This window comes from Pogona vitticeps, chromosome 9 (assembly GCF_051106095.1).
Source record: "Pogona vitticeps strain Pit_001003342236 chromosome 9, PviZW2.1, whole genome shotgun sequence".
NCBI classification, from domain to species: domain Eukaryota; kingdom Metazoa; phylum Chordata; class Lepidosauria; order Squamata; family Agamidae; genus Pogona; species Pogona vitticeps.
The window spans coordinates 16294821-16322328 of NC_135791.1; the positions used below are offsets into that span (position 1 = coordinate 16294821).

Here is a 27508-nt window from a genome sequence, read left to right on the forward strand (position 1 = left end):
TCGGTCTTTTAGTAATAGCTCTCAGGCAGCCATTTTACATTAATAAAACATGCATACATCAACAGTGATAAACATATTTGTAGATTAATCGGGGGGATGTGCTAAAAAAAAAACTAAAGCTATTCTGCTGTTGATTTTTCTTAGAAAAAGCACTTTAGTATCTGCCATATAACACAAGCAGTTTCATTCTTCCAAAGCTGGGCACATCAACTCTTGGATTGCAACATACTTGAAATTTGAAGCAAACCACCAATGGATGTGTGCTGTGTTGTTACCTGAATTCTTCCCTTGGCTGGGCCACAAATGCAGCAGCGCTAATTTATTAGCAATTTATAACACCTTCCTAAAGCAGACTTATTTGTGAAAATACAGTCGCCTGGAATTTGTGTGATGCGTAATTATATTTAGGTGTCTTATAAATAGGATCCCACTACTTCCACTGCTCATTGCTCTTCCCTACATGATGAAATTGCACCCATTGTCATAGTGTAGTGAAACTTGGGTGCCCTTAGAATGGGTGGAAGCACTTTTTGCCAAACAATGCCTATAATCACTTACCACCAGTCATGCTGGGTTTCTGGGAGTTAATGAAAAATACCTGAAGTAACACCTTGTAGAAGCAAAGGGTCTCCGGTAGAAAATTGTTTCCCATTCTTGTTCCCACGGTTGTCTGATGTAGAGGGTTGGTAACCTTCGGTCCATGAGGTACCTTGGACTTACCAGCCAGCAAGGTAAATGTGGTCATTAAAAAACGACAACAAAAAAACACCCACACATCTGGAGGGCCAAAAGGATCCCAACCCATTCTCATGCAGAAATCCTATGCTAAAATGAGTGGGGAAATAGTCCCGTTTTAAAAAATATAAGAATGACAATCATAAGCTAACATATGAATGTTTTCATTGTTAGCTTGATAGCAGCATTAATTTGAATTTAAAATTGGTATTTTGTGCTTTAGTGTCACAAGTTCAACATTACTACTGCAAATGTACAGAGAACGATGCTGTTTATGTCACTTGTGGCTCCATCCCTGGTCACAAGTTCCTTCAGCATTTAGTGCTCTCAGCTAAGGAGCTTTGTGAGATCTCCTAACACAACCAACCTCAACATATCGAGATGAGTGGGGAACAATTCTTGTTCCTAATAAACAGCTGCTGCTTCAGGTTCATCCCAGCTGTTCTGTCTGACATATAGAGGAGCAGATTGTATTTTTATGATGTGTTTATCTTGCAGTATACTTGAATAGCTGGGACAAAGAGCAATGAGCATCTCAGAGATTTCTTTTGGAGCTTGTAAAATATTTTACCTTACTTATTTAAACCAGGAGTCTGTTTCTCGGTGATCAGGCCTATGACATAGATAGTGAGAAAAATAAAGTGAGAGGCTCCAAGAGATTTGTCCGCTACTGCCCCCCCCCGCATGGTTTTGTTCATTGTTTGGAAAGCCAAAGATTCCCTACCCCCTGAACCTTTCCTCTAATCATGATTTTATAATTAGGCTCAACATTTGCTAGGATGGATAATGAATGTAAATAATCATTATAGTATAGGTTACATGTCATCTGGTTAATTATCCTATGAAAATGGGAAGATTATTTTTTTAAAAAATCCATAAATACTCAAACCCTGAGCGCAATACAAGCTGACTGTATTGTTGAACGTAAATGGTGTTTTCAGGAATTGGATATTTGTTCAGCTCAACCTACACACTTTTAAGAAAACAAACTAAAGTGTATCTGTAAATATGTAGTTTGGCAACTTGATATTTGCTTTTAGCAATAGCATAAATAAATACAATAATGGATCCCACAGGGACCTTCTCACACTAAAAATGTGTGTGAAATCACCCCCCATGTTGCAACTGTATATGCTGCAAATGCTAATTCCCTTCTTTTCCCTGTTAAAAATCCATCTTCTTTCAACTGGAAGAACAGGAGAGCTATCTTCGTATATAGCCTGCACAGTATAGCCTCATCAACCTTGCTCCTTAATCTCCCCTTCATTGAAAAAGGTAAATTTGCAGCTCTTGTCAAGACCTAGGAAGAGGCCATAATGTGGTGGCTGAACAGCAGTTATGCGTGGAAAACAATCCCAGGTTGAGAGAGTGGCTGCCATTCAGAGTGAGCAATCATTGAGATGACCAAGTATGAGGCAGCTTCATCATAAATTCATATCCCATTAAGAGTTCCGTTTCTGATTCTGTGATATAATTGATGTCTGAGTGCCAATAATTTAGGGGTTTAGCCGTAAGTCAGAAGAAACCTGTATACAGTGGTGCCCCGCATAGCGAGGTTAATCCGTTCCGGAGTAACCGTCGCTATGGGGAAACATCGCTATACGGAACTGAAAACGCCATAGAAACACATTAAACTTAGTTTAATGCGTTCCTATGGCTCCTAAACTCACCGTTGTGCGATGTTTCCCCATAGCGCTGCCATTTTTGCACCCTTGGTGCAAAAATGGCTGCGCGTGGCCATTTTGGGCGCCTGGTGGCCAATTTGGAACCGCCGATCAGCTGTTTTTTAAAAATCGCTATGCGAAAATTGGTAAGCAAAACGCTTACCGATCGTTGCAAAGTGATTTTTTCCCTATCTAAACATCGCAATGTGATTGCTTTTGCGATCGCAATTGTGACGTCGCTATGCGGATTCGTCGTTAAACAGTGCGCTCGTTAAGCGAGGCATCACTGTATATAGCAGCAGGGCAATGTCTCAGACTTTGAAATCATCCCTCACCCAGTCTTAGGTGGGTGTCATAATACAGCAAGGCTTACCTGATGCTATCTCTCCACCCTAGGCATCACTGGAAGAGGCCATAGGAGATTTTGCTGCTTGAAACCCCAATTTGATATGCAAAGAGGGAAAAGGGACAACGGTGCCACCCTTCCTCCTCTTTTTCTTTCCTCTTGGCTAGAGACCAAAGGATCTGCTCACTCTTTTTGTAGCTGTGGAAACACAGTATGTCTTCTACATCTGCCCAAAGGGAAAGCCATGTTGGTCTTCTTGCCATTTATTAACCCTTAAGAATCCTACAGATGGTGTGGAATGTATTTTTAAGAGATGAAAATATATTTTTCTATTTGCTAATGTTAAGACTAGGTGGAAAGGGATTGCCAAATTTTGAGACTTCTGTGCAAAAGGCAAATGAGCATCTCCTGTCTTCTATTCCCCCCCCCCCCATTTTTGGGTTAAGAAACAGGAAGTACAATTCAGAACATGCAGCCTCCTAAAACCCAGCATCCTACCAGCACTGTCCCGATCACGCTACCCCAACTCAAACAGAAGCACTGTAATGGTAGCATGTTCAGACAAGGGAAAGCCCAGCTCCTACACCTTCCAAACATGCCTGTCCACTGAACAGCAGGCAGGACTTAACCTGCTAGTTACACAGAGAAACATGTCTGCATGCTATGTTTCAACACAAATGTTTGTCTGCATGTTATCTTCTGACTAATACTGTCTGTTCTACAGTACATAATCAATAAAACTATTTGTATGTTATTCAAATGTGTGAATACCTTTGAGACAGAACACATCTAGTTCCTAGGAGAGAAGACTATATGGCCAGTTTTCCACATCCCACTAGTGTGTGCTGATACAGCTCCAGCCCATTTGGAGTATGTATGAAACTGTATGGTTTTAATTTCTCAGAAACCAAGCCCAACAATAGAATAAACATTTCCAAAAGAACATGGCTTTGTGCATATCAAGCATACTGTGCTGAATCAGGTAGAATTGAATTCTGTGCCATGAGCACTCAAGGTCACTGAAAAAAAAGTCTGCTCTTGAATGAAGGGCAGTGAATAGATGATAGACAGGCCCTAAAATACCGTTTCCCCGAAAATAAGCCCTAGTATGATTTTTCAGGATGCTCGTAATATAAGCCCTACCCCCCAAAAAGTCCCAGTTAAGTGAAACCCTACCCTCCACCATTGTGCAACAACCAGATTACATAACTGCACTTGAATAAATATAGATTGTTGTACATGAAAAAAAATCATCCCTAGAAAATAAGCCCTAATGCGTTTTTTGGAACAAAAATTAATATAAGACCCTGTCTTATTTTCAGGGAAACGCAGTACTACAGCCTTGCATAGATTGAGAAGCATTAATTGATATCAAATTATTTCACAAAAATACAAATTTTGACCAATTATTTCTTTATCCTTCCAATTAAAACTCTATCTCAATCAACAGTATATCCACCTCTTCAGTGCCCTGACAAGAACCAAATGCAAATTACCCAATTCCAGTGCATATCTATGTATATCTCAGGAGTTTCCAGTTTAAATACACTTAACTAAGCACGACATAGACAAATAAAGAGGAATGCTCCCAACTAACTGGTGTGAGTTTCTAATTTTTAGTTGCATACAGGAGACAACAGGACATACTCAAGACCAAAAAGAACATCTCTGGTGATTTTAGTGGTTATGTGTGCTTTTTTAAAAAAACAAACAAACATTATTTTTACTTCCTGGGGTAAAAATCCACACGAGACAATGTCACCTTAATTACTAACAGCAGCTAATATACAAGAGTTCTAAACCTGGGAAGAAACGGACCCAAAGCCACATGTATCCCAAAACAGGTCCCACTTGAGAGACCAGGAGTCTGCATTCTGGGAAGCACGAGCACCATTCCAATGAACTGGGCTGGGCATAAAGTACCGCTTTCTCAGATGATGGAGACGCCGTTGGGAGGCCATTCAACAGGGTAATGCTGTTGACTCCAAGCTACCATTTTCTAACAGGAAAAAGAAGGCCACTTGCTTCTAACCACAGGCCAATGAAAGGCATTTGGAGGCCATTGGTGGCATCTTGCATCATTACATAGGAGGAGCTTGCTGGGCAGTTGCCACGGGAGTTGTTTGGCGAGGCAGAGTGTACATTGCACCAAGAAACTGGTCTGCGATGCGTCCCGCTTCTCTCAGTCCACTCAGCAAAGCTCCATGTACAGTCGCAGGATAGTTGCGGATTGTGTGCTCCCCAGCAAAGAACAAACGAGGAATTGGCTGGAAAAAGAAACAGGTTGGCAATGTCAGCCAGGCTCCCTTAAAACCTGCCAAGGAGTTTAACACCTGCAAAATCAAGGCAGGTAGAAGCAAAGTTGTATTTCCACAAATGCTTTCCCCAAACGTGAATGATGCATGTTCTCTATAGGAATAACTACATTTCCCAGGTAATGGCAAATCAGTCAAACAGGAAACAGGGAATGCTTTCAGGGTTCATTTCTGGATGTTAAGTGATTATTCATACTGTTTCACCTACTGAAAAAGTGGAGCTGTTTTAGTGCTGATTTGGCCACATGTTGCTATAAACCAGAAAATATGTTCAGTGTTTCAAACAAGGCTACACTGGCAAAGGTTTCCACATCTACTTGGACAGAATGACTGAGCCCAAATGTATTATTGTCTCAAGGCGTGTACTGAGTTAAGGGCATAATTCCTCAAACAAAACAGTCTCCAGTCTCACTTTCCACTAAGAACTAGTTTCCAAAATTTACTTAAGTTATAGACTACAGCTTGCACACAAAATCACAGAAGTGAAGCCTGTTTTCCATTTCCCCATTACTCATTTAACAGACCATTTCCAACTAAGAGTGACCAAGAGCATATATGACAAGGACCAGCATACCTCTGTGGCCTGCATACCACTCAGCATTCATTTACTCCTAACATGTTAAGAAATGGCAACCTATCAAGTTGTTCGGGGCAAAAAATATTTGAAGAACTAAGGGACAAAACTGCCATGGACAAATAGATCATCTGAAGGTCAGAGATGTGCACAAAACTAGCCATGTGCCATAACCCATTCTGTATTTGAATAAGGGTGTGCAGCTGGGTACCAAGTCCACCCTGTGTCCTTCTGGTGACCCTCTCTGATCTGGTACTTGTCTGGATGCTTGACTATGTGTGTCTGTTTCTTGATCCTGATAAAAGTACACGTTGCTGCAAACATGTCAACAATGACATAGGTTGGGGATTGGGCTGCACAGTTTTGGAGATCTGGCAGATCTTAAATCCTCAAAACACTGGGGAATTTTGTCCTGTATACAGGCAATATTTTAGCACAAAGATGAGCAGGTGGGGTATTCTGCAACAACACTCTTAACAAGTTAAAAAAAGAGGGAGAAGGGAAAAGTCTTGCTCTAGTGCACTAATTCTGACAAACCCCACAATGCAGAGCATTTTAATATAATTTGACCTCATGAATGTTGAACTGAATTTGAAAGATCAAGGTGCATCCTACCATGTGGGCCACCAGTGGCTATTTGCTTTTCCCTGTACTAGCTCAAAAATTGCAAAAAATAACCCTGATTTAGTTGTTTTCATCCAAAAATCAATGCATTCCTATAGTGGAATTATATCTTCACAAGACAATGTAACTTCCTCACATACATCCAATTAATGTAAGAAAAAAATGTATGTCTTATTAGGATAAATAAATGCTCATGGCAAAGAGTGCCAGGATCACACCAGAGATCCCAAAGAACCAATTCCTGCTATTCCTGTTCTCACCTGTGGAGCTCCTGGAATGGCTGGTCCTGGAGTTATTGGCTGAGCCATCAGGTCATAGTCATTTCCTGAAGATCCAGCTGCTACATAGGAATAGGACCCTCGGGCCCAAGGATCAGCCCGCCAACGTGATACGACTGTCTCCTTGGGCTGAGGACAAAACAGAAAAGAGGGAAAACAAAGGCATGACAGTGGTTTAGGTATCAAAAGGGAACTACTTTCACTATGGATCTAAGGAGTCCCTGATACAGTGGTGCCTCGCATAGTGACGATAATCCGTGCAGCAAAAATCGCTGCAAAGCGATTTCGTCGCTATGCGATATTAAAAAGCCCATAGGAATGTATTGAAACCCCTTCAATGTGTTTCTATGGGCTTAAAACTCACCTTAAAGCGAAAATCCTCCATACGGCGGCCATTTTCGCTGCCTGGTAAGCGAGGAATCTGTCCCAGAAAACAGCGGGCGGCTATTTTTTAAACCCAGCGGCCATTTTGGAACAGCCGATCAGCTGTTAAAAAATCATTGCTATGCGATGATCGATAAGCGAAACAGGGTACCGATCATTGCAAAGCAATTTCCCCCTATTTAAAACACCTCAATGCGATCACAAAAGCGATCACAAAATCTTCGTCACTATGCGATTTCGTCGTTAAACGGGGCGCCTGTTAAGCGAGGCACCACTGTACCTAGAAGGGACAGAAAGCTGATGTCTATACACACTCACAAAGAACACATTGAAAAATCTGCAAAAAAGGGAAAACCTTGAAAGTACTAGAAATATATGACGACTGACTCTGGCCAAAAATATTTCAAGATGCCTAAGATCATGTAACAACCCAAATAGGGTACCCGAGCCACAGACTGATACTGACTCCATGTCTTTTTACACAGTACAGGAAATACCTTTTTTCTGGTTCCCAAGAAGACGGTTTTTAGGAGTGAGCAATAGGATAGGGACACCACGGCCAGTTTAACTAGTCAGTCACTTCGAAGAATTATTACTATTTCCACTTATACCCTACTTTGGTTCTCAAACCAGAACTCAAGATGGATTGCATTAATAAAAACAAGCAAAATAAATGGTTTTTAATAATAACAGTGTGAAGACATCCCTACATATAACTCTCTGCACACTCTTCTAACTCAATCTTTGTTGTGAGAGACTAGATTCTGAGTCAGCATATAGTTCTTTGGAGGGGGAGTCACACACCTAGTGCATTATGAGTAAGTAAAATCCTGTAAAAACCTCCCTGAGGTTGTCTGTTCAAGTTGCAGAAAATATTCCCCTCTCCCCAAGTTAAGTGAGATCTAATTTCACAGTCCACATTATTTGTATGAGTGTAATAGATATAATGTTACAACAGCAGCAATACTGATGTACTCAATTTAAAGGACAGAAGGTGTTGTTTTGCTTTTCTGTTCTCCATTCTCTGCAAAACAGAAAAGAAGAGCCTCCTGAGGGATGAAAAAGCGAGGAAAATGGGCAGGGAGTTCACACCAGCTAGACGGTTCTTTCCAGCTGGTGGAAACCAGCGGCTTCAACACAACTTTATTTTAGGGACAGATCCTCTCTAGGCTCAAAGATTTATTCCAATAAAATAAATTCCCCTACAGAAGTTACAACACTTGAGCAAGTTACACAGGCAGCTAGCACAAAAGATTTCAGCAGCATCTAGGCTGGCAACGAGGAGTGCTTGTTTATTATTTTAACCTCTATAAGGTAAAGGTAAAAGTTTCCCCTGACATTTAGTCCAGTTGCGTCTGACTCTCGGGCGCGGTGTTCATCCCTGTCTCCAAGCCGTAGAGCCAGCGTTCATCCATAGACAGTTTCCGTGGTCACGTAGCCCGTGGTGGTACCTATTTATCTACTCACATTTACATGCTTTTGAACTGCTAGGTTGGCAGGAGTTAATCTCTATACCACCCCACTCTGGGTGGCTCACAACTAGAGATGGCGGTATTCGTATATGAATACGAATACCCCAACACAGGTGGATCTAACGAGGGTCCTTAGGAGGAGGGACACAAGCCTCCCTGCCAGGTCAAAGAGTAGCTTGCCAACCCCAAGCTCTGGAGTGATAGGAAGGGAGCGCGGAGCCTGTGGCAACAGTGGAAGGTGAGTGGACCATCCAGCCCCAGGGGACTGGACCCTCGTTAGGTCCACCTGTGTGGGTGTACTGGTATTCATATAAGAATACCCCCATCTCTATTCACAACACATCAAGTCATTACAATCAAACAGTAGAACATTACAAGATACAACAGATGTTGAACTACAGGTCCCATCATCCATTGACCCTAAGCTATGCTGGCTAGGGTTAAATAGAAGATATGATCCCACACTATCTGAAGGACCTCATTTCTTATCTCAATCCAGTATTGATATAATTATCAGTGCTATACACTGATAATGACAAATAAAAGGCTAATTGGGATCCTGGTCCAGATGCAACTATAACAAGTGAACACAATAAATACCTGAGGGACTGCACTGCTACCAAAAATGCCCTTGAGAATAGCAAGGCAGCGCCCAACAATTACATCATCACTAATATTCTCCATGATTCCAGCTGCTTCCCCTGCCACCAAGGCCAGCAGAATAGGTGCTATGTAGGAAGGGAAAAGAATTATTAGTAATACACCAACAACCTACTTTTAAACACATCAATACTTGTCTAGCAGTTAAAGACTTTTATGAGTCTTTAGTTTATGAGTGTTTCCAAGCATCTCTGGCAAACTCCCTCAAAAGCAGAACAGATTCTGCATCCTGATAAAGACTTACAAAACCCTCTGAGATTTAAGGGAGGAAATTCATCATCAGCAGACAAGGTTCGGTGATCAGAGATGATGGAGTGTGCTGGGTTCCAGACATTTCGGTTTGGAGGGGAGAAGTCCAAGCTTCCAATTCATTTTATGTGTGCATTTTCAAGCCAAATATGATTAAATACACCACCTCCAATGCAGAATGAAGAAAAGGGAATTTCATCTACACCTCATCTTCCTCATAGTGGCTGAACTCTAGTAGTAAGTCACAACTAGAGCAGGCCCGCTGAATCAGTGGGGATTTGGTGAGTCAGCTCCTCCATAAGTTCCACTGATTCAGCGGGTCTACTCTACTTGCAGTTTACTGGATTTTAGATGGAAGCTATGAAGTTCAAAGCATTTTACTCATATTGTTGTCATAGAGCAGCTACGGGTGTGATGGGGGGCGGGCAAGCTCAGGGGCAGAACCCATGATATACAAGGTTTGATTCCAGGCTCCTTTTCAAAGGATCAAAGAGTAGGTGAAGGGAAAGACCCCTGCTTGAGACATTGGAAAGCTACTAACAGAGGAAACAGCACTGAACTAGACAAACCGCCTAACATGGTATAAGGTAGCTTCCTGCAATGGGAACACAGCGGATGTGGGGCTCAACTAATCAAGCCCTTTTCTGTGACAGCCTGCTTCCTCCCAGCATCACTGATACAATATATAAGCCTACACAGCTGCAGTTTCAATGGTTCACAATAAATTTGTTCAAATAAATATACAGTGGTGCCCCGCTTGACGACTGGTAGACGACAAAATCGCTTGATAAGTTTTTTGTGATCGCTATTGCGATTGCAAAACGATGGTTTCAATGGGTTTTTTTCGCATTACGTTGATTAGGAGCCTGCTTCGCAAATCGTTTGTTCATTAAGCAATGATTTTTCCGGTTCCGCAAAATGGCTTCCCTCCCTTCGCAAAATGGCTGCTTTCTGGACCCCTGCTTTGGAAGACAGCGATTTTAAACAGCTGATCGGCGGTTCTCTATGGGCGATCTTCGCTGGACGATGAGGTATTTCCCCATTGGAACGCATTAACCGGTTTTCAATGCATTCCAATTGGGATTTTTTTTTTTCACTTGACGCCGATTTTGCTTAACAGCAATTTTCCTGGAACGGATTATCGTCATCAAGTTGGGCACCACTGTAGCAAGTTTCATCAGCCTGAGAAACAGCAGCATTTTACAGGCATCTTCCCATTTTCAACATATCTGCAGGTTTTACTTTGTTACACAAAAGCCTGCAGAACTGGTAAGATTGAATGGCTTTTAATAAAGCCCAAATGAATCTGATCTCTTTCCCTATCGTGAAGAAAGATTTGAGAACAGGCCTCAAATACATCTGACCTTGCAAGTTAAACAGGTGCTGTTTAATACTTCATGGAGCTTGTTTTGTTTCAAGAGGCTGTGTTGGCCTCACTCTGAAATACTGTACTTGCTAATGGTTACTTAAGACATATTAAGGGATTGTGATGCTCATGTTATGGAAACAAATCAAAGCATGCTTTGGTGCAACTACCTTTGTAAAGATTCCAAAACAGGAAAAGCTCTCCCCTGCTGGCCGTCGTGCTGCCAACGTGACCAAACAAATTGACACTCGGATCCCAGAACACACGGTCAAAGCACAGCACAACCTAAAAAGGTGGAAAAAGTGAGCATCAATGTTCCCTCTAAGCTGTACGCTCATCAGGGCTGCTCACCAGCAGCTGTCTTGTTTACTTCCACTTTCAGAAGAAACCTCGCCACCCCTCAGTGGGGCGAGGCTCCTGCGCAGCCAGGCAGAAAATTACAGTGAACGTTGGTGACGATCCCAGAAAGTTTAATGTTCTTGGGTTATGTTACACTGTAGATGTTAGAGAGATGTTCTTTTTTTCCCCAGAAAACATTTCAAGAGTGACACAGCCACACCTAATTATATACCTCTTACTTGTGTAACACCAAGATTCACACATCCCCAAAAGAATATACAGCAAAGTTTATGAGCTACACACGAATTCTTGGAAATTCCAGCCTGCATCCAAGGTCCACTGATACTAACAGACATGAATGGAAAGAAAGTGAAAGCTATGGATGCAATAGTTCTATATGCCAGTGCCTCAGACGTGAGCCAATTCCAGCATCTAAAGCAGAAAGGGAAGAACAGAATCCTTCTGTCTTATGAGAAGAAATATTCATTTCTAGGCCTCCTAAGGAGAATCTTAATGGACCCTTTTGCCTCTCTGAATATTTCTGCATCTTATTCTCAGCTGTGGAAAGAAACCAAGAAAAAAAAACCTTCCATCCATTCCAGTGGCAGGTAAGGATATAGCTATGACCTCACTCCTCTGCCAACATATAGCTTTGTGCCTTTCAAGTTACCTTGTTAAGGTTTCCAAATCCCATCCTCTGCACAGCTGATGTCTTCCACTCTGGAAGAGGAGGGACAAACTGTACTGCAGGAGGCTGCTGTTTTAGCACACCCAAAGGAAGAGTACACAGAACAGCATCACACTTATAAATAAATGTTTGGCTAGTGGAACGTGTGTTGACAGCTATCACTTCACATCCTGCCAAGAGAGGGGAGAGAAAGTAAAAGTAAATGCCATATAAGCAAATTATTATTATTATTATTATTATTATTATTATTATTATTATTATTATTATTATTATTATTATTATTATTATTATTATTATTATTATTATAATATGGCTGGAGAAATGACTACAATTAGGTCCTAAATTAATTTTACTATCCATATTTTTGGTTCCTTAACTCTGAATATTAGTTGAATTTGCGTTCTTACCAGTTCACAATGCTATGGTCTTTTCTGTTGGACCTCCAAATAAATAATTTGTGATTCTCCACCCAAAATAAATTCACAGCTAATGTGGACGTATTGCTCAAGGCCACCTTAAGGACCTTACTTTTTAGTTCTAAGATGATGACTGCTAGGCAGAGACTTAAACCCGCATCTCCATGCTCCAAACAATAAATGTCCCACTGATACTGCAGAGTCCTCCCCCTGAAGCCATACAAATTCATCACGTATCTCCTTCCTTATTTCCCATTTTGGTTCCCAGGTTCCATTACATAAAATATTTATTTTACCCTCTTCTCCAAACATTCTTCCTCAGTCTGAGCTAACAGCCACTATTCTGTTACATAGTCTTTTAAAGCATATTATTTCTAAACTTTTTGACCTACTTGATGGGGGGAAGGTAACAGTGGATTCCCCCAATCGTGCTTGAGAGTTTCACTCTGTTTTTGTTTTTGTTTTCATTCTGCTGCCTAAATTTAATCACTTCTTGTATTGCACGATGCAGGAAACATGCCCAATCATCAAGCAACCACAGATGATGCGTGACAGGAAGCTGCGCCCATGGTCTCACAAGCTATGCCCAAGCCACAACCTTCCTTTTACAGAGCTAGGGACGATTCCTCGTGGTGCTAACCTGAAGCTGTGTAGCGAACCTGTCGAACCGCCGTGTTGAGCTTAATGTCCAGTCCTTCAGCCAAAGCCACGGGCACACAGGAGTAGCCATTTCTCACAGTCAAATGGCTGCCTGTGAATTCAAAATCATCGTCCTAAAATGGAAAGGAGGCGATGTAAAAGTCCCATCGGTGCATTTGTGACAAATTTCCTTCCCACCATCCCATGATTAGTAAAGGACAAGGAGCAGTGAAAAATCTATGTAAGTGACAATGACAAAAGCCAACTGCGTATGTGAGGATGCTTATGTAAGCAGCACCCTTTTGCCATTGCTATCTTCAGGGATATGAAGGAACAGGAACCCAACTATCATTCCAGAAAGTTTCTGGATGTATTGTCCACATAATTCAGCGCTCTGATTTATACAGCAGCAGATGAAAATATTCTCACTTCTAGTCTCTGAAAGCCTTGAGGATGGATCACATAACTAACCTTATCCAGACCTGCGTCCCACACATGGGGGCAGAGAAGGAAAGCAAGCAAGCAATAGCCCACCCTTCCTTTCTGCCCACACACTGTGTTTGCTTGTCTCTCTTTGAAAAGCTCCCATGTTTGGAACAACATTCTTACTGCATGCAAAACCCAGTACAAATATAGTGGTGCCTCGCATAACAATTTTAATTGGTTCAAAAAAAAAAAAACCGTTATGTGAAACATCGTTATGCGAAACACCATTTTCCATAGGAATGCATTGGAAACCGGTTAATCCGTTCCAATAGGCACGGATTGCCGTCCTTAAGTGAAAAAACCCATAGGAAACATCGTTAAACGATACAATGTTTCCTCCATTAGAATGTATTGAAGCTGACTCAATACATTTCAATGGCTTTGCGAAGTCAATTTTTGCAAATTTAAGTGTGTCATAAAAGGGTCAAAAATGGTTTTAAATGCTTGGATTAGCTTCTGCACCCTCTAAAACGGATGCAAAAGTTAATTTGGCTTTGATCTGACTTTTTGTTAATTAATGGTGAATTTTTCCCCCCAACTTTTGACAGCTGTCAAAATCTGACAGCTCCATTATTTCCTAATGGGGGAAGAAAAAATTCACAAAAAATTAATGAAGACTCAGCAACTGTTCTAAATGCTTGGATTCGTTAGAGGACCCCCTAAGTCGTGTGCAAACCTGATTTGGCTTTGATCTGAACTTTTGTTAATTTATGGCAAATTGCTTTCTCCCCCATAGGAAAGCATGGAGCTGTCAGATTTTGACAGGTCCATTGGTTCCTATGGGCGGAAAAAAAAATTAACGAAAAGTCAGATCAAAGCCAAATCAGGTTTGCACATGACTTAGGGGGTCCTCTAACGAATCCAAGCATTTAGAACCGTTTTTGACCCTTCTAAGACACTTTTTTAATTGAAAAAAGAAACATCGTTAAGTGAAGCAGGGGACCTAAAATCGCATTCGTTATGCGAAGCATGGTCCCAAACTTCGCTAAGCGAAAATCGCCCATAGGAAACATCGTTATACGGTGCATATTATTTTCTAAAAAACCACATCGTTATGCAAATTCATTGCTAAACGAGGCAATCGTTAAGCGAGGCACCACTGTAAGTTCAACACTGTGGTCAATTCTCAGATTGCATATGGAATACCAACTGTAAAAAGGCAGGTTACTTACCTGTAACTTTGGTTCTCTGAGTGGCCAGATGTGAATTCACACTAATGGGTTTAATTCTGGACTTGTGCAGAGGTTTCAGAATATTCCCGAGATTTAACACGCGTTCACCAGGACCACCCCCGTAGTGCACTTGGTCCACCCGTCCTGGGGATTGCCTCAGTTCCCAAACAGCCTGCCACTGTATAGAATAAAACAGACGTGGCGGACAGAGGGGAGGATGGGCGGGAAGTGTGAATTCACAGATGACCACTCGAAGAACCAGAGTTACAGGTAAGTAACTTCTCTTTCTTCTTTGTGGTCTCTGTGAATGCACACTAATGGGTGATTAACAAGCTTACCTATCTGGGGGAGGGACGTCACGGAAGAACAGATGAAAGAACCGCTCATCCAAAGGCGGCATCTGACTTTGCTCTGACATCTAAGTGGTAATGAGAGGCAAAGATTGAAGGAGTTGACCACATGGCGGCCTTGCAGATGGGACACCACTCAGAAAAGCTGTGGAGGCAGCCACCGCCCTTGTGGAATGAGCTTTAATGCTAGTAGGCAAAGGTTTTTTAGCAAGCTAGCATGTGAAGCGTATAGTTGTAGCAATCCATCAAGAGATGGTTTAGGGATAAACATGAGATCCCCTGTGTGGTAAATGCGGGGAAACAAAAAGCCTCTTAGACTAGTGAAAGGAAGAGGTTCTGGAAACGTAGAACGCCAAGGCTCATCTGACATCTAAGAGGTGAAGAGAGCACTCCAAGTCATTGGTTGGTGATGGAAAGAAGGTAGGTAAAATAATGGATTGTCCTAAGATGAAACTCAGATATTACCTTAGGTAGAAAGGAGACACTGGGATAGAGTGTAACTTTGTCAGGGTGGAATTGGAGGAACAGGGGGTCGACTCGAAGAGCCGCGAGTTCAGAAGCTCTACGAGCAGAAGTAATAGTCACTAAAAATAGGGTCTTAAAGGAAAGAAAACGATCTGACGTAGTTGCAAGAGGTTCAAAGTCAGGTAGCAGGAGACGTCAGAGGACAGTATGTAACAACCATTGTGGTGGTGGTGAGAGCCTAGAGGGGTGCAAATTGGAAACACCTCGTAGAAACTGTTTCAGGGTTGGGTGCCTAAAGAGTAGGGCAGCATCAGAGTCTTTTGGTTGGTATGCCACTATGGCAGAGATAGAAACTTTGTGTGCAGACAAGGAAAGATGTTGATTGACAAGATAAGAAAGGAAGGCAAGGAGTGCCTGAAGAGTGCAGTAGGGAAATTGTGTTGATCTGCAAATTTTTGAAAGGCAGACCACTTGTAAGCATAAAGTTGCGTGGTAGTAGGCTTTCAGGCAGGAGCTAGAATAGTAGCTACAGAATTCTCCATGCTGTGAGATGAAGAGTCTGGAGGTCGGGATGAAGGGTCCTTCCTTGATGTTGACTGACCAGGGGAGGAATTGAGGGGGGGGGAGACAAATGAGGTCAGTGGATATGGGTGCCTGGGCCACCATGGGGTGATGAGGATGGCATCTGAGCAATCTTGGCAGGGTTTGACAATGGTCCGCAGGAGGAGAGGAATTGGAGGGAAGAGGTAGAGCAGGTGTAAGGTCCACTGCATCATGAGTGCATCTCCGAGGGAGCCTGGCCCGATGCCCGATCTGGAGAAGTATGGGGCACACTTGGTGTTGTGTGCCGTGGCAAAAATGTCTATTCTGGGATGTCCCCATAGGCTGCAGAGCTGGAGGAATATGGAGTCGTCAAGCACCCACTCGTGCATCTGAGTGCGAAGCCTGCTGAGAGTATCTCAGTTGGTTGTGCTGAGTGGAGATATGGACCGCTACAGGAAAGATATGGTGGTCAAAACACCATTCCCATAGTTGAATGGCAAGGTATAGTAGAGGAAGGCTGCAAGTTCAGAAATGACCTGTAGAATTTTGGTAGGTGGATCGGACATGGGGTCAAAGAGGGACAGATACCCTGCTTATAGGGAACGCGTTTTGAGCCGAGCATGCTGTATGACCGATATGGTGGAAGCAATGATGCCGAGGAGGCGTTGAGCTTGATGCACAGTTAAGAGCGTGCGAGGTTGTTAAGTGTTGGATGAGAGAGTGTATCTTCATTGCTCACTCGTGAGGCAGAAAGGCTCTTGCTTTTTGTGAATCGAGAACGGCACCTATGTTAAGTGACCTTTTGTGAAGGAATTAGAATGGATTTGTCTTTGTTGACCCCAAGGCCCAGGTCCGCTAGGAGAGTTAGGTAGATATTGTGCAGAGCCTGTGAACATGAGGGGGCTACTAGTAACCAATCGTCTAGGTATGGAAAAATTGAAATTCTGTGAGTGCTGGCCATACACTTTGTAAATACTTGTGGTGCAGTGGAAATGGGGCCATACATTTTCTAAATACTTGTGGTGCAGTGGAAAGTCCGAACGGGAGGGCTTTGAATTTGTAAGTGGCTTGTCCTAGGGAATTTGTGGTGATCTTGACAGATGGCAATATGAAAGTAGGCACTGCTTAGGTCGATGACAGCAAACCAGTCATTTTCTTAAAGTATTGGTAGGATGCGTTCTAGTGTCACCATGTGTAAGTGCTTCTGAAAAATGTAGTAGTTTAGGTCACAGAGGCTGAGAATGGGACGAAGGCCTCAGTCTTTTTTTGGAACAGTAAAGTAGTGGGAGAAGAACCCGGAATCACCTTCTTGTAGGATGACAGATGATATGGTGTCCTTTGAGAGAAGGGATTGAATCTCTTATTCCAAGATAGTTGATGGTGTGGTTAGAACAATTCTTGGTGGTAGCAAAAAGGCAAACTCTATTGCATAGTTGGTGGCTATAATAGAGAGGACCCAAGAATCAGTGGTGATAGATGCCCACGATGGAAAATGGGCTACAAGATAGGTGGTGGTGGGTGGCAGGAGGTGAAGTTAATGGATCTGGGTGACGGAGGACCCAAAGACTGTGTTTTGTTTTCTTGTCAGGGCCCCTGAAAGATTGCCTGGGACATTGCCTTTGTATGGCATGTTGAGGTTGGAAGGAAGACGATGACTTAGGTCTTATTTTTAGGGAAACAGGGTAGGTCTTCAATGCGCATGTGAGAGTCGTCAGTGATATGGGCTGAACGGAGCCAAGCATGTCTTTGGAGGGCAATAGTGGTAGCCCTGTGCTTTGATGTGGCTTCAATGACATGCTGTGCTGTGATGCATTCCTGACGCGCCAAAGCCATGGCTTCTTGATGAAAAGAGAGGCCACCTGCTTTCTAGCCTCCAGGTGCTGCTTGAAGGATTGGAAAGGCCTTATTTCACCTGTGATGAACTCCCATAGCAGCACATAGGGTAAAGGAAGCAAGCAAGTAAACTCTGCAGCCAATGATATCAGGCTTCCTACCCTCCTTGTTATTAGGAGTAGGATTAGATGGATTGCATACTCTGTTTTGCGTAGCATCAACAATTACAGAACTGGGAGGGGGAGAGGAAGTTAGTATTGTCCCCATGAGTTTTATATAAATTCTCAACCCTCTGAGAAATCTGAGGTACTGAGGATGGTTTGGACCATGACTGATTAATTTTAGAAGAGATGGGAATGTGGGTGTCTGGTCTTCATTAATGTCCTCATAGACTTTATCCGACTCTGATTGGACTGGTTGCTGGACACCAAGGTCCATGGCCTTGACTATGCAGAGCACTAGCTGTAAGTAGGAGGAGAAATCCTCAGATGGAGATGGAGGATTGGTATCGGCGACATCCGAATCAGGAGTTGTTAAGTTAGGAGAAGACCCTTGTGGTGTCAATGAGTCTGAAGTTTCAGAATTGGAAAACTGCATAGGTGATGGTGAAGCAACCTGTTGATATGGAGAGGCTGGTGCTTGAGGGAGGTCCTGCAGGTGGCATTTAGATTTAGTGATACTGTGTTTAGATAGAATTACCTGCGCAGAATGGTGAGATGTAAGGCGCTTATGTTAGCAAGCCTTAGTGGTATCTAGAGGCACGGTTGAAGGCCCGGTATAGGTTGCGGTAACCTGAAGAGAGGAAGAGCAGACCTGTGAAAGCGTAGCAGACTCAGCAGGTGGCAATGAAACCCAAGTCGGTAGGGGCCACTTTGGTACCGAAGGTGGTTGAATTGCAACAGATTCAGTATGACTTCTCTTACGAGAGGACTTGCGTGGTTTCGGAGGAGGAAGAAGTTACTGGAGGAGGAGGAAGGGTATCGTCCTCAGAGGACTGGTCATATTCATGCCTCGGGTGGTACTGAGGAGGAGATGGCAAGTCAGAAGAGGCAGAAGGATAATATGGGTATCGAAGACGCTTGGGTTCGATGTAATGTCTGGTATCAGGCTGCCAGTATTGGTACAAGTGATGTTGATACCGTTTGGCTGGAGGTTCATAATAGGTAGGAGGCTCATAAATGGTGACTTGCTTGGGATGATGGTATCGAGCCCAGGAGTCATGCAATGCCTGCAACTCCATAGATACCGGAGGTTGTGGAAGTTCAGCATTGGATTGGCAAGTCTGGTGCACAGTGCATCTTCCTGGATCGCTGACGTGGAGGTAAGGGATCAACCAAAATAGATGCTGAATCCAATTTGCACACAGAGACAGAGCAGCCCATAGACTTGGGGCTCAAGCAAGCTGAATATGGAAGTAGTTACCTTAGCCAAGGTATTTGCCCACGAAAGAGACTGGGCAAGAAGGAGAGAAGGTGATTGGCCTGATGGAGGCGGGATGGAAGCATGGTCCCACAGTCAAGATCTATGGTAGGCTGGTCTTGGATAGGAAGTGATTGTTGTTTAGGAGCTTGTGAATCAGAGGGTTTCTTTGGTTTCTTGGGCTTGGGACGCTCTGATTTCGGAGGCAGCTTCAGTGTCGGGGTCAACTGTGACATCAATCCCGAGGACTTCGCCTTAGAGGTAGATTTCGTTTTCGATGATGTTGCTTTCGGCAGCGGAGAAGTAGTGGTAATATCAGAAGAAGCAGGTGGTGGCTGTGAGATTTGTGTATCATACATGATGGGTAGTGAAGGATGTAAAGATCGTTCCAACAGGAAAGATCTGAGGCATTGTTGGTGGAGTTCAAGAGCTTCTTTTGTGAGATTCTTGCAAAAATGGCAAGAAGCTGTTTGATGGGATTCTCCCAAACAGAACAGGCAAGAGTCGTGTCTGTTGGAGAGGGGAATCTTATTTGGGCACGAAGTGCACTTCCCTGTGGAGACCATAAAAGGGGGAAGGGAGGGGGAAAGGGGTGTGTGTGGAGAGAAGGAAAACAGATCAAAAAGTGTCTCACTGATTTCTTTCTATCTTTATAGAAAGATATATAGGGCGGTCCTTGCCAACGCGTGTTAAAGCTCTAGAATATTGTGAAACCTCCACACAGGCGCAGATTAAACCCTGTGTGCATTCAGAGACCACGAAGAAGAATCTGGATTTATGTGCAAATGTTATCTGCATATCCCTTTTAATGACATCATACCCATGCATATATATCAGGAGCACTGGAGAAGTGCCACACATATGGCTTTCATAATAAAATGCTCCCTTATCATGAAAGCTCCATATATAGACAGTGAATCTCAGGACAGTTCATCCAACCCAAAGGAAGTCAGCTAATAGCAGAACATTAAGTAGTACATTTATATAGCATTTTGTCTCCTATTCTGTAAGGCTTCATCAGGCACTACCAAAGTGCAAGTTGTTCCTTCTGGAGCACTGGTTTCTGAATTTGAGTGTACATATTTGTTCAAACTACCTTATAGAAATCTTACAGTGTATATTCTGAAACAATACAACAAAGGATGGATACACAGGCTGTATGAGAGAGAGAAGACTGAAGAGCATTTGAACAGCACATCTATGATCAAAGAGAGGAACTTATGTGCCATATGTAATTTTTTTACCTCTTTCCATAACTAAGAAGAAAACTCAATAATAAGAATTTTGGGAGGTACAAAATTTATTATCTAGGTATGGATTTTTTAACAGGGAAGAATATATATAACCCTGGTTACAAAATGCTCTACTCCCCTATAATTCCATATTAAAGGATTCAATGTTATTTTGAAAATGATCTCTAGAAACATACTGACTGGTTACCTGGTCCCAGTGTTTCAGTGACAGCGTAGAGAGTGGTGTGGCATTTGCAAACTCAAGATTTGCAAAATGCCAGTCAAGAATCTGTCTGTCTCTTGATGATAAATAGACATCACTATATAAAAAAAAGATAGAGACTGCGTTAGTAGTATATACACTGTACATTCCCTTGGGTCTGCAAAGATCTTATCTTTCAACAAAATTGCACAGATTAATCCCTTGCCTTTATACTCATTTTTGGCACTAGATCATTCAACAGATCATCTCACCCAACTGTTTGCTCATGCAGAAAATTCATAGTTATAGTATCCCTCCATTCAAACTGTTTAAAAACCTCCAAATGAGAATTATCTGCCACCTTCCACTGCTATCTAACAGCTTTTAACCATCAGGAATATATACTTTATGTTCAATCAAAACTTCTTTCCTGTAATATGAATTCACTGGTTGGGATCCTACCTATCAAAAATATGTTGGTCCATTTTTTATGTGACAGTCCTATATACATTTGAAGATGGATGTCATACCACCTTATAATATTCTTTTCTCAAGACTAAACATACTTCTCTTTTTCAACTGTTTCACAAAGGGCTTAATTTCCTGACTATCACCTTTGTCATTTTCCTCTGGACATGTTTCACCTTCTCAATATCCTTAAACAGATGTGTTCAGAACTAGACATTAAAGTTAGTGTTACATACAGCACTGATGTTACCTGTCTGTCATGGGTTTGGAGGGAAAGTTCCATCCTATGGGGAGTGGAAGGCGGGACATCAGGAGGAGGGGCTGTACTGTATATATATGTGGAGCGTGTGTGGAGAGGAGAAGCTGGAGGAGAAGCTGAGAGAAGAAGCTTGAGTGGGAGTCTGTGTGTCAGACAGGGTACTACTGTGTGTCAGTCAGTACCAACCTGATAGGTTCAGGTGTCTGTATGGGTAGCCAGAACTGACAGGTTCAGGGTCTGTGCTTCAAGTTAAGTGTTCTGTGTGAACCAAACTGTGTGTATGTATGATTGAGACTAAGCCACGTTACTGTATCTTATTCACTTGATCCTTTTATTTTTCCCTGTGTGTTATTTAATAAACCTTGTTCTTTTATTTGTTAAAAATCCATCCCTGGTCTGTGTGACTTCTTATAGGGAATGGTTGGTGGCAGCTTAGTGAAACTGTGGCATATCCCAGTAGGTCTGGGTTTGTCACATTGATTGGTGTCCAGCGTGTGGGATACGACTGGTCCAGTTGTCCAGTGGTACAGCAAAGCCTTGGCAAGAGTGCCCAGAGCAAGGGGGGTCTAGTCAGGGACAATCTGAGAGCACGTAGGTAATCTTCTAGGTGTACCTCACGGGGGGGTGCGCTAGTAGAAGAACGTGTAACCTCAGATTGGGGACTAGATTAGGGAGCTCTGAGGCAGCCTGTTTTGGCGGGAAAAAAGCTGAGGCAAAACTGTGTGGTAGCAGTGATCTAGCCTGCCTGCTGAGAGGCCTAGCAGAGGGGGGTAGACTCTGGCTCGCAACTGTTGCAAGTTAGTGCTGAAGAACAGCAGTAATCTATAGAAAGCTGGTTCTGAGGCAAAAGAAAAAAAAAGTGGTCGCTTTATTTTGAGGCTTGACTTTTGAAAGCAGCCTGTTCTGGGGGGGGGGATTATGCCCTTGACTCGAAGCCAAATGGCAGAAATGGGTGAAGTGAAAGACCCCCAGGTTGACCAAGGTTCTGAGGATGAATTTGGCTCAGTGCAGGGTGACAGCACGGGAGAACAGAACCCAGAGCTCAGAAAAATACTCCTAGCCCAACAGCATGAACTGAGGGTGAGGGAGATGGAGCAAAGGGAGAAACAACGACAATTTGAATGGGAGAGAGAGAAAATTGCTCTGGAAAAAGAAAGGATGGCATTTGAGTTAAGAAAATTGGAACTGATGAATCAGAACAATAATAACAATAGGGATTCTGAGGGAGGCCAATTGTCTAAAGCTGACCTGAAGAAATTCCCTGTGTACCACAAGGGAGATTGTCCTGAAGTGTTCTTTTCCCTAGTGGAAAGAGCGTTTGTGGACTTCTCAGTAAGGGAAACTGAGAAGATGACCATCATGCGATCTTTAATCAGTGGCAGCCTTGCAGAAGTCTATGCAGAGATGCCAGAGGAACTGATGAAAGATTTTGCAGAGTTTAAAAAACTGGTGTTTGCCAGACATGGGATAAATGCGGAACAGCTGAGGCAAAGATTCAGGTCAATCACCAAGAAACCAGAGCAGACTTTTACCCAAGTGGGGGCCCAATTGGTGAGGCTGCTAGAGAAATGGCTATCTCAGGAGGGGACAGAGACCTTTCAGCAGCTCAAAGACTTGATAGCGCTGGAACAGTTCTATTCAGTCCTGCATGGGGAACTGAAATTCCAGGTGAGGGAAAGGAAACCTAGATCTGTGGCCGAAGCGGCCGAGACCGCAGATTTTATTTACCAGATAAGAAAGCCCTTAGGTGAGGAGAAATCTGTAGGAAAACCCAAAGAAACCTACAGCAAGTACTCTCAGGGACCAGGGAAAAGCCAGCAAGGGGGAGGGGCCCATGGTGAAGGGAAGCCCTCAGACATGAAACCAAGACCTCAGATTTTGGAGGGAAAACCAAAACAAGATGAGAAAGACTCAAAATATAGCAGAAAATGTTATTTCTGTCAGGGAAAGGGCCATCTAATCTCAGAGTGTGAGAAATTAAAGCAGCTAAAAGGAATTGTGCCTCAGGATTCGAGTGGAACCAAGCCAAAAGCTGTGTTCTGTGTCCAGAAAGAGCAAAGCCCCTTGTCACTGAGGGAGCCTGTTGCCATGGCTACTCAATCTGGAACAGTTACATCTGCTGATCAGGCTGAGGAAAATGGTCCTCTTGTGGAGGTCAGGCGCTGCTTGCTCGTGAGAACAGATTCTCAGTTGTTTGAAACAGCAGGGGTGGACGTAGGAATACTTGACCATCAGTATCGGGGGCTGAGGGACACTTGTTCCCAGGTGACCCTGTGCCATCCAGATATTATTCCTAGGGAATATATAATCCCAAATGAGAGCATGAAGGTGGCAGGGATTGAGGGGCAGGTGATCTCACTGCCAGTAGCGGAGGTACCTGTGAACTTTCAAGGCTGGAGGGGAGTTTGGCGGCTAGCGATTTCATCGACTCTGCCAGCAGCCGTGCTCGTGGGAAATGACCTGGCTGAACATGTGAAACGGGTGCTAGTGATTACACGTTCACAAGCCACCACGGGGACAGTTCAGGGGGGTACTGATGAGCCAGAGACGGAAGCAGAGGGGAGTTCAGAAGCTGTGGTGGAAACCTTAACCACAGACAGCCGATTTGGCCAAGAGCAAAAGGCAGACGCCACTCTCCAAAAGTGTTTTGAACAGGGGACTGACGCCCAGCTAACACCTGAAACCCCAGTGAGATTTCTAGAGAAAAAGGGGATTTTGTATAGAGAGACCCTGAGGAATATCTCAAAAGGGGGAGATGGGATCCGAAGTCAGCTAGTGGTACCTGAAAAGTATCGCCCCATGATCTTACAAAGGGGGCACTCTGACATGTTTGCTGCGCACTTAGGGGTGAACAAAACACAGCAGAGAATCACACAGAATTTTTACTGGCCTGACATAGGGAAGCAGATCAAAGAGTTCTGTAAACAATGTGATGTGTGTCAAAGGCAGGGGAATAACCGCGACAGGACCAAACCAAAGTTGTGCCCTTTGCCTGTGATTGACACTCCGTTCAAATGCATAGGGGTGGATATTGTGGGACCTTTGCCCAAGGCCACAAAGAGGGGGAACAGGTTCATTCTCACCATTGTGGACCATGCCACGAGGTACCCTGAAGCCATTCCCTTGACTAACATTGAAACTAGCACAGTGGCAGATGCCTTGGTGGGGTATGTGTCCAGGATGGGATTTGCCTCAAAAATAATCACAGATTTGGGCGCATCGTTCACATCGAAGCTCATGAAACGCTTATGGCAAATCTGTGGAATTAAGCACAAGGAAACCACTGCCTATCACCCTGAAAGTAATGGGTTAACTGAAAAGTTCAATGGGACTCTAATGCGCATGATTAGGGCTTACTTGGCAGAGAATCCAAACAATTGGGACCAGAAGCTGCAATCCCTTTTGTTTGCTTATCGATCAGTGCCACAAGCCAGTACCGGGTTCAGTCCGTTTGAACTTTTGTTTGGGAGAAGGGTGAAAGGGCCCCTTGATTTGACCAGGCAGAATTGGGAGCAGATCACCCAGGATGACCCACAAGACGTTGTGACATATATAGACTCTTTAAGGAGTGACCTAGGGAGAGGCCTAGAGCTGGCAGCAGAGACCCTGCAAGCTCAGGGGGTCAGAAAGAAAGCTTGGGATGACCAGAGAGGCAGGGAGAGGCGCTTTGATCCAGGGGAGGAAGTGCTTTGGCCTAGGCCCTGCAAAGAGAACAAACTGCAGCTGGGTAGCCCAGAAATAAAATACTTGGGTCACATAGTAGGGGGAGGAGTGGTGGAACCCCTAGAGGCCAAGATAGAAGCAGTTCGTGATTGGCCCAGACCCAACACCAAGAAAAAAGTCAAATCATTTCTTGGGTTGGTGGGCTACTACAGAAAGTTCATCCCGAGGTTTAGCGAGATTGCGGCTCCGCTGACCGATCTGACGAGGAAGAAGGCTGATGACCGCATCCCGTGGACCAGCGACTGTGAGGAGGCGTTCCAGAGGTTGAAGCAGGCGCTCATCAACTATCCAATGCTGCATGCTCCAGACTTCGACCAGGAGTTCATCATCTACACCGATGCGTCTAACAGCGGGGTAGGAGCAGTTCTTTGCCAGGAGGATGAGAATGGTGACCAGCATCCAGTGTCCTACCTGAGTAGGAAACTCCAGAAAGGTGAGAGACATTTGGCAACCGTGGAAAAGGAGTGTCTGGCCATAGTCTACGCGATCCAGAAGGCCAAGCCTTACATCTGGGGAAGACATTTTATTCTGTGCACTGACCATTCACCACTGCAATGGTTAAAGACAATGAAAACCCACAATAGTAAACTTATGAGGTGGGCTTTAAATCTGCAAGACTATGACTTTGAAGTGAAGGTGGTCAGAGGGTCAGTGAACTGTGTTGCTGACGCCTTGTCAAGAAGACCTGAAGAATGAAGACGGCGAAAGAAACATGGACTATGTATATATTTTGATGACTAAAGGTTAAATGTACCTGTTTTTTTGAACTTGGTTTGTATGAATAAAGGTAAATTGATGTACTGTAAATGGTAAATGTTTAAATGCCTAATAGAGTGTAAGTATAAGTAAGTATGGTATTGTATGTTATTATATGACTGTTTTTGTTTGTTTTGGGTCCAGGTTGTTTTTTTGGTGAAAAGCACCTTAGCTTTCCCCCTACAAAACAACTTATAAAGAGGGGAGGTGTTACATACAGCACTGATGTTACCTGTCTGTCATGGGTTTGGAGGGAAAGTTCCATCCTATGGGGAGTGGAAGGCGGGACATCAGGAGGAGGGGCTGTACTGTATATATATGTGGAGCGTGTGTGGAGAGGAGAAGCTGGAGGAGAAGCTGAGAGAAGAAGCTTGAGTGGGAGTCTGTGTGTCAGACAGGGTACTACTGTGTGTCAGTCAGTACCAACCTGATAGGTTCAGGTGTCTGTATGGGTAGCCAGAACTGATAGGTTCAGGGTCTGTGCTTCAAGTTAAGTGTTCTGTGTGAACCAAATTGTGTGTATGTATGATTGAGACTAAGCCACGTTACTGTATCTTATTCACTTGATCCTTTTATTTTTCCCTGTGTGTTATTTAATAAACCTTGTTCTTTTATTTGTTAAAAATCCATCCCTGGTCTGTGTGACTTCTTATAGGGAATGGTTGGTGGCAGCTTAGTGAAACTGTGGCATATCCCAGTAGGTCTGGGTTTGTCACAGTTAGGTCTGAGCAAAACGGAATAGAGTGGCATCATTACTTTCCTTGATGCAGCCTTTTCATACAAATGACTGGAAAGCTAGACATCATCCATCTTAAACTTGAACCCATCTTTCTTCCTGCTTGAATTTAGAACTCTGCCCTTATCCTGTCAGATCCTGATTTGGATAATTGACTCCAGCTGCGGTCAGACTAGAGAAGTGCCCCCTTCCTCCTCATGTCTTCTGGTTTCTGTACAGCTGTGCGTTGTGGTCACATGGCATATATCTTGTGATAGTGGCTCATAACCTTTTTAACCATTCTGCATTTTTAAAGATAAATTGGGAATGGCAAGTTTGTCTATACCCCTCGAGCAGGACATATTGACTTCCTTTTTTTTATTTTTTTCTTTGCTTTTCTCTGCCCCCTCCTCCCTTTAAAAAAAACCAACTTGTGTAGATACATCCCTGGGGTGCCAACAGACCAGCCAGGAGCAACACTGTAGCTTTTCTTTTCTTTTTGCTGAGCCACTGGTGGCACTGCTGCTGCTGCTGTTCTTCTGGCTCCAGCTCCTTCATGCTTCTTTGCTTCCTGTTCTGCCCTGCACCCCTTGCCAGTCCCCTTGCTCTGCCACCACCACCGCTCAGAGGAGCCGCAAGAAGAAAAAGTTTGGGAACCACAGCAAGCAGGGGGACCGAGGCTCCACGTGCTTCCTTTCTGCCATTCCTGAAGGACTTTGGGGGAGTGTCCTACTATTATTCCCGTCTCCTCTACTTCTCAGATAACCTTCAACTTCCTCCTTCAACTTCCCCCATCGACCCCGTCTCCCTTTCCCTTTACAATCTTCAGGTACGTCAAGCCCTATCAGACAGAAGCATACCAATGCGCTGACATTCCACTTTTTAATTTTTTTTTTTAAAAGGACAAGTAGTTTGATGGCAGCTGTTAGAAGACATGAACCCACATGCCAGCTGTATAGGAAATAAATTGACTTAGGAGCACACACTTCATAGAATGCAGGTAGTAATGCATGATGAAACTCAGAACAAAAATAGTAGCAACCTCCCAACAGGCTGGATTTGATGTCAAGATAGCATGGACAGGGAACAAAAGCATCAGTAATGGCTGTATATTGTCTGACCCGCCCCCCCCCCAA

At 43.5% G+C, this 27508-nt stretch overlaps 1 protein-coding gene across 2 annotated transcripts in view; it reads right to left on the minus strand.

Annotated features, from left to right (window-relative positions):
* Positions 1 to 4141: 4141 nt before the first annotated feature.
* Positions 4142 to 27508, minus strand: part of KDM1A (lysine demethylase 1A) — a 60284-nt gene continuing 36917 nt past the window's right edge. For both annotated transcript variants that reach the window (XM_072979609.2, XM_072979608.2), the window contains 7 exons: positions 20458 to 20569; positions 12751 to 12883; positions 11677 to 11864; positions 10838 to 10952; positions 8993 to 9120; positions 6519 to 6665; positions 4142 to 5012 (listed from right to left, as the gene is read on the minus strand). In XM_072979609.2, coding sequence (XP_072835710.2) covers positions 4827 to 5012; positions 6519 to 6665; positions 8993 to 9120; positions 10838 to 10952; positions 11677 to 11864; positions 12751 to 12883; positions 20458 to 20569 — 1009 coding nt within the window. In that variant the 3' untranslated portion in view covers positions 4142 to 4826. The remainder of the gene's footprint in view (positions 5013 to 6518; positions 6666 to 8992; positions 9121 to 10837; positions 10953 to 11676; positions 11865 to 12750; positions 12884 to 20457; positions 20570 to 27508) is intronic.